General features: G+C 42.5%; 1 protein-coding gene across 1 annotated transcript; it reads right to left on the bottom strand.

The window, feature by feature from the left end:
- Positions 1 to 5,763: 5,763 nt before the first annotated feature.
- LOC124775255 (E3 ubiquitin-protein ligase siah-1-like) lies at positions 5,764 to 6,606 on the bottom strand. The gene has a single exon (XM_047250093.1). The coding sequence runs from the start codon at positions 6,604 to 6,606 to the stop codon at positions 5,764 to 5,766; it is 843 nt and encodes a 280-aa protein (XP_047106049.1).
- Positions 6,607 to 7,799: the final 1,193 nt, after the last annotated feature.

Raw genomic sequence — 7,799 nt, 5'->3', positions numbered from 1 at the left:
GCAGAGGATAGTGCGTCTGCAGGGACTTATCCTTTTCACGCTCCCCAACGAAGTGTATCAACGCCTGCTTGCAGCTAGGGTGTCTATTTAATTATCATTTCATTTATAGCAAAGCTGCATGGTCATCCACGGTAACTGTTCTTTCGGGAACAGATACTACAGTCATATATAGTTAAAATATGGGTTCCCGGCCTTTGACCTTCTTGTGCGAACGCACACGCTATGCCCGAACTCGTACGGGACTTGTTAGATTAATCTGCCACGAGTAATGAGTATGATGGGCAAACATCTATTAGGCGCACTACGAATGTAGTGTTGTGGACATGTTCGGAATGTGGAGCTCACGGGGAGCGTGCAAGGGATAAGTCCCTGCAGACGCACTATCCTGCGTGCCCGCGGTCGCTCAGATGGATAGAGCGACTGCCATGTAAGCAGGAGATCCCGGGTTCGAGTCCCGGTCGGGGCACACATTTTCAACATGTTCCCAATGAAGTGTATCAACGCCTGCTTGCAGCTAGGGTGTCTATTTAATTATCATTTCATTGATAATAGATATCTATGGATAAGATAGGTTAATACGCAGGCTTAGTGAAATTTAAACAGGGCTTCACGCTGTCAATACCGCTTCATTAGCTGGAAGCCGATTATTCATATTCAAGTTCGAGCTACCAATTTAGTGTCTGAAAACAAAATGCTTGTGTGATTCTCCCAAATATTGTTAAAAGCGTCAGGAAGGCTGTTACCGACCACGAAGCTTAGTTGCACTGTGTTATATCTCTCTTATGGCAACTATGTTTGCTACAGCATTTTAAGATATACAAAAGCAGCGGATTGATATAAATGAAAACCGTGCTGAACTCAAACAAGTGCAGTCATTTCTGAGCAAAGAGCTTCCCAAAAACGATCAACAAACTGGTTTCGCATTCCAGAAGTTTTATTTCAATTAACCACATTTTCACAGTCTTTAAACTTTATGTTTATTAACCTGCGGCATATTCTGTAAAATACTCTGATTTTTTTTATTAATACAGCAATGTAACAGCACAGAAGTGCTGTAACGAATATATGTGAAAATGCTGCGCGATGGGTTGGGCTGTTTGGGGAGGAGACCAGACAGCGAGGTCATCGGTCTCATCGGATTAGGGAAAGATGGGAAAGGAAGTCAGCCGCCCCCTTTCAAAGGAAACATTCCGGCATTTTCCCGGAGCGATTTAGGGAAATCACAGAAAACCTAAAGCAAGATGGCCGGACGCCGGATTGAACAGTCGTCCTCCCGAATGCGAGTCCAGTGTGCTAACCACTGCACCACCTCGCTCGGCGCTGCGCGAAGAATCCGGACCCTGGGGTGAAACGTTTTTGGTTTATCCCTGATCAGCGGCCATTTGTATAACCATTCGAACATCTGTCTTAATGTAGATAGACTACATTACAATAAGAAAAGTTTTAACCACTGATCAGAGCTCGAATCCCGGCAAATTTCACAAATCTATTAATTCCTTTCTTTCACAGGAAGTTTATTTCTTGTTTCACATACTACAAGGGGTGTTCGGCAATTAATGCAACACAGTTTTTTCTGAAATCAGGCTGTTTTTATTCAGAATTCCAGTTCGCTATATTATTCCCTACTCGCTTCGCTACAAAACCCTATTTTTCAAATAATTCCCTTTCAATTCGATGGTCTTACGACACTGTACTGGAAGGGCCTGTATGCAGGCATGGTACCATTCTATCGGTCAATGTCGGAACCAACGATTTGCCGCATCAATAACCTCCCCATTGTTTATGTACTGCCCCAAACTGGAGAACGAGTGTGTCATCACTACCAGCAGAGACGTCCAATTTTGCAGCGAGACACATCTGTGGGCGGCTCACCTGCGCGATCTTGTTGCGACAATGACAGACGCCTCTCGAAACTAGTCACTATAATTTAGTTCACTGCCAGATCTTTGTAGACATTGCGGTTCTCCGCCAAAAGCAACTCAATGACAGCTCTCTTCCTGGAACGCACCTCCGGTCCAACACCATTTTGAAGGCTGCATATAGCGCAACCACCTATTGGAACTACATGAAACTATAGAATCCAAAGCGTGAATATTCCAGATGTCCCACAACAAATTCTGCATTTTTTTCAACGGAAATTGGTTGAGAAAAAAATATGTTGAATTACTTATTGAGTGACCATCGTATTTAAATCTTCTGCTTCTTGTATAAATGAGAAAGTAGGGCAAGGGTTTAATATAGTAACTTGTCTGCAAGACAATATCTGAAGACAATACAGAAGAAACTTCTGTAGAAAAACCTAGTGGAGCCGAAAAAAATTCGACTTCTGTACATTAAGTCGAGTTTGTGAAAGACTTACCCAAGGATTTCGTAAACAGAAGTCTCGCAAGTTTCAGTTCGATCTATTCGTCGTTGAGATTAGGAGCTTCGTAGACATCACCACCCACGTCGATCCAAAGTTTCTTGACTTAAGGGACGCATTTTAGAAAATTCTACACTGTTCTTTAGTCAACTAAATACGAGTTTTCTGAGTATGGCGTCTGATTTATGAATGCATTCACGATTTCATTTCAGTCAGAGGTGAACACGTCTTACAGAATACGTATGCGGATAGGTACTTTCAGGAGAACCCGAAAGATGTGCGATAATGGCGTTACTGTTTACAATATACATAAGGGAGTAACGAAGGAAGATCCATGTGGGTGTTCGCAGATGATGCAGTTGTCTATAAGATGGTTGCAACTCCAGAAGACTGTAGCTAATAGCAGGAAGACATGCACCGAATTGACGATTAATGCAATGGTAGGCAGTTGACCCTGAACATAAGTAAATGTAGCAGTTGGCCCTGAACGTAAATAAACGTAACGTAGCGCTTATACATGGGCGTAGATATCGACTACTGTACGATTACACTGTTTATGACAAATCATTGGAAACAGTAACTACCATAAAATACCTGCGAGTGACCATCGGTAGCGAAATAAAGTGGAATGACCACATGAAACAAATTGTAGAAAACATTCAGACCGAAATTCACCAGAAATATCTTAAAGAAATGTAATTCATCCACGAAAGAAACACTTGTTCGACCGATTCTCCATTATTGCCCACCAATCTGGAACCATTAACAGTTAAATTAACGAAAGTGCTAGCCGTAATCCGAATGATGCCGGCGCGTTTCATTACGGGATCGTTTAAAGGCGGTGCGGGCGCGCTACGGAGATGCTCAAAAAATTCCAATGTCAGTGTTTACTATTGAAATTTCGAGAGAGTGCGTTCCTGGTAGAGGTGGCCAAAATAATATTTCCTTCCACCCAAGACTCCCGATATGAGTAGAACGAGAAAACGCGGAAGTTTACCAGCAATCATTCGTCGCATGAGGCATTCGTTAATGAAATAGGAAAGGTAACATTCTATGGCACTTGAAGTATCCTCTGCTACACACCATAAAGGGCTCTGAGCACTATGAGACTTGACTTCCGAGGTCATCAGTCCCATAGAACTTAGAACTACTTAAACCTAACTACCCTAAAGACATCACACACATCCATGCCCGAGGCAGGATTCGAACCTGCGACCATAGCGGTCGCGCGGTTCCAGACTGTAACGCCTAGAACCGTTCGTCCCCTCCGGCCCGGTCCACACCATAAAGTGGCTTGCGCAGTGTAGGCGTAGATGTAGATCTAATACTTCAAGTACCTCTGCTAGAGAGTTCCTCATCTGTCAGATGCCAAACTGAAAAAATTTTGTTTGTTGAAGATGATTTTCGAAAAAATTGGCCAGGCGCGAGTGGGACTCGAGCACTAAGGGCAGTGCTGAATATGGTCTCACTTAATATACAAAACAGTAATTTATTTGAGCTCATTCTGGATACAGTACAAAAACTTGTAGACATTTCGGCACAATGCATTACAATTATTTCCATTGTAGCCACAAAAGACTTTTAAACAAGACATTTCTTGTAAAAAAAGTGGTATTTTCTGACATTGCTATGTAAGTCAATCAGAACTGAAGTCTACTGAGAGACATACATTACCAATAATAATAACTATCTTGGAAAAGTTATGGTAAGGAATCACTTACCTGACTTACTAATACTGCATCTTTTGAAACAACATTTAGCGTCACTTGGAAGCTGTTGTATTTACCAAAGTACTCCCTACCTCATATCTTACTACTCTAGGGAAATCAAAAAGTACAGTTGGAGAATTACTGCACAGTGCAGATGAAGAATGACAATGGATAGTGTACATAGTTAGTTAAGGAAAAATAAATACTGCCAATTGTGATGAAATGCAGACAATGGAAAGTGTCACACGTAAACACTTGGTAATAAAACACACAATCTATTTCTGTAGTTTAGCAATCACCTGTGTTATCTCTCACACGAACCACGAGGGTGAGAGGAATATAAACTGAGGGGAATCCAGAGTAAAGTCCACGCAGCCTCATCAATAAAAGTGAGTTACTACTTGCAGAGGAAATAACATGCATTTACTGTTTTAAAACTGTTGTGCATTCAGTAATGCTTTCTAATGATGAATAATGATGAAAAAACAAATAGACAAGCTGATGCCCTGTAGGATAAAAGCACCAATTTCTTTGTCTGCAGTAATTTATATTACATGTTCATTACAATTTTTTCTACTGAGCCGAATTTTACTTGCAAGGATATGGAGATTCTGTTTCTTTCAGCCATATGATGTGTCACTGTAATGACGGACACTCTATGGAATGAGAGAATAATTTCCTTTGCTGATCCAAATGCGTATCTTTTCTCACTCGAAAATATACTTTTTTTAAACGAATACTGATGGTGTAACAACAATCTCTGTCACAAAGGCAAGAAAGTATTGTCTTCCATAGAACAATGGGCATTCCGAATAGAAAATTCAGAAATGCCTTCAGAATCATAGAGAGAGATTCGTCAGTGCCCTGGTGACTTAAAGGTTTATAGATCTCCCTGTCTTAACTTCATGTCATATGCACAAACTCTTTAAATATTAACTATTGCGAGTCTCTCAGTATTATGACAGTCACTATAGTTCACTTATCATGTGTCAGTATGTACATTTACATCATTAGTACTATATCCCATAACAGTGGGATGATGTGAGATACCAAAACATTTTCAGACCAACACATTTTGATGTGTTCAAAGCTTCTAGGTTACCCTTGACAGACTGGGTCGACCAGTTTCAAAATTACTCCACCACAAAATAATTTCAATGCTCACTTGGAATTATATACAAGTCCGAAACATCATGAAAATGGAGGAAGGGAGACATTAGGGTTTAACCTCGCATTGATGCCAAGGTCAATAGTGGTGGAGTTGGAGTCAGGAGGGATGGGGAACGAAAATGGCTGTGTCTGTCTCAAAGAAGCCATTCTAGGATTTGACGTAAGTGTACTGGGAAAATCACAGGAGACCTTATCTGGATGGTCAGATAGGGATTTGAGGCACTGACCTTAGTAAAATTCCAGTGCCTTACCACTGTGCCATATTGCTCTGAATAAATGCAGAAGTTAGCCAAATGAATGATACACAGAAAAGTGTGACGTAATTGTCACAGTGTGTGTATAGATTTCAAAGAGTATTGTTGGTTATGTGAATAATTTTCTTAGAATTTAGAGTTTCAGTGAGTTTTAGCACATTAATAGTGGGGTAGATTTGGTGTAAGGCTGCACATTAATGACAAGAGGCGGCCTGTAATAATCACATGATGAAAGTGTTATGCATCAGTTGAGTCATAATCACTGGAACTACAAATGTGTAATTGGCAGTTCATGTTTATATGGGTATTTGGCTTTGCACAGCACGACCACCCTCTCGCCATGACAGAACTGTGTAATGGTGTCGTAGGGGACCTTGATGCAGTCTCCAAGGCCAGCAGCCCGCTTTAAGTCTTCGTCCTCCGAATGGACGGCTCGCTCAAAAGTCACAGAGTGGGCCGCCTCATTGCGGGTAAGCTCGAACTTGTATCGGAAGCGCATGCTGCGTTCGGGTGGGCCCACCAGCTGCACAGCAATGTACAGCTGGCGCTCTGGGTAGCAGAATTCCTTCTGGTAGACGAATGTCTCGCCCAGTGCCATGACGAGGTGGCGCGTCAGATCGACACAGCAGCCCTGCTTGGAGATGCGCCACGAGACGCTGGCGCCGGCTGTGCTGGGGAAGCGCACGAAGTGGTGCGGATGTTGGGCCTGGGTGTGCGCCTCCAGGTCGGCGCGCCGTCCATGCCACGAACAGGTGTCCGGCTCGACGAGGCAGCGCATCGGGCGGTGCGCGCAGATGCGCTCATGCGCGGCCATCTGTGGTAACGGCGCGCGCTCGGGACAGCCGGGCTGGGCGCACTGCACCACAGGCTCTGCAGCTGCCAGCTGTTGCAGGTTCAGTGTATAGATGGAGGGCGGCAGCAGCGGCTCACCGCAGACCCGGCACTTGCCACCCTGTGAGCAGCAGGTGGCGTGACTGTTGGGGCAGCAGGACACCTGCCCCACCATGAGGAAGCTGCACGCCCGGCACCGAGCCAGCTGCTGCCGTCGCTGTTCCAGAGCGCCGCTGTCGTTTGCTCTCGGCGATGAAGGTAACCTTACCACCTGCGTCATGTCTGCCATAACACATCCCGTTTAGGAACCGTTCAGAAAGGCAACAAGGGGAGTGTAAAATTTGATGACATTTCAGAAAGCAAATTAGATTAGATTAGATCAGATTAGTACTTGTTCCATAGTTCATGAATACGACACTTCGTAATGATGTGGAATGTGTCAGGTTAATAAAAGGTGTCTGTACAAGATATTATATTAGACAAAGTATTACATGACACTCAACATTTTAAATTTTTTTTTGTGGAGGTTGGAAACTTACCCACTTACTATATCCAAAAATTCTTCTAATGAGTAGAAGGAGTTGCCATTAAGAAATTCTTTTAATTTCCTTTTAAATGCTATGTGGCTATCTGTCAGACTTTTGATGCTATTAGGTAAGTGACCAAAGACGTTTGTGGCAACATAATTTACCCCCTTCTGAGGCAAAGTTAGATTTAACCTTGAGTCGTGAAGATCATCCTTTCTCCAAGTGTTGTCGCCATGTACACTGCTATTACTTTTCAATTCGTTCGGACTGTTAATAACAAATTTCATAAGTGAATATATATTTTGGAGGCTACAGTGAAGATTTCTAGCTCTTGAAATAAGTGTCTGCAGGATGGTCTTGGATGAGCAACAATTATTCTGATTACACACTTTTGTGCAATGAACTCTCTTTTACTCAATGATGAGTTACCCCAGAATACGATGCCATACGAAAGCAGAGAATGAAAATAGGCATGGTAAGCTAATTTACTCAGATGTATATCGCCAAAATTTGCAGTGACCCCAATAGCATAAGTAGCTGAACTCAAACGTTTCAGCAGATCCTCAGTGGGTTTTTTCCAGTTCAATCCCTCATCAATGCATACACCTAGAAATTTTTAATATTCAACCTTAGCTACCGATTTCTGATCGAAGTCTATATTTATTAATGCGGTCATTCCATTTACTGTGTGGAACTGTATATACTGTGTTTTGTCAAAGTTTAATGAGAGCCCATTTGCAGAGAACCACTTAATGATTTTCTGAAAATCATCGTTTACAATTTCACCAGTTAATTCTTGTCTGTAGGGTGTGATAGCTATACTTGTATCATCGGCAAAAAGTACCAGCTTTGCATCTTTGTGAATATAGAATGGCAAGTCATTAATATATATTGAGAACAGCAGAGGACCCAAGACAGAACCTTGCAGCACCCCATTCATGATTGT

Source organism: Schistocerca piceifrons, chromosome 2, assembly GCF_021461385.2.
Source record: "Schistocerca piceifrons isolate TAMUIC-IGC-003096 chromosome 2, iqSchPice1.1, whole genome shotgun sequence".
NCBI lineage: Eukaryota > Metazoa > Arthropoda > Insecta > Orthoptera > Acrididae > Schistocerca > Schistocerca piceifrons.
The sequence above is the reverse complement of the archived record's forward strand: the minus strand, read 5'-3'. Positions and strand labels throughout refer to the sequence as shown.

Bases quoted from the DNA above. Each gene is read 5' to 3' on its own strand.
- LOC124775255 (XM_047250093.1), bottom strand. From the start codon at position 6,606: ATGACGCAGGTGGTAAGGTTACCTTCATCGCCGAGAGCAAACGACAGC.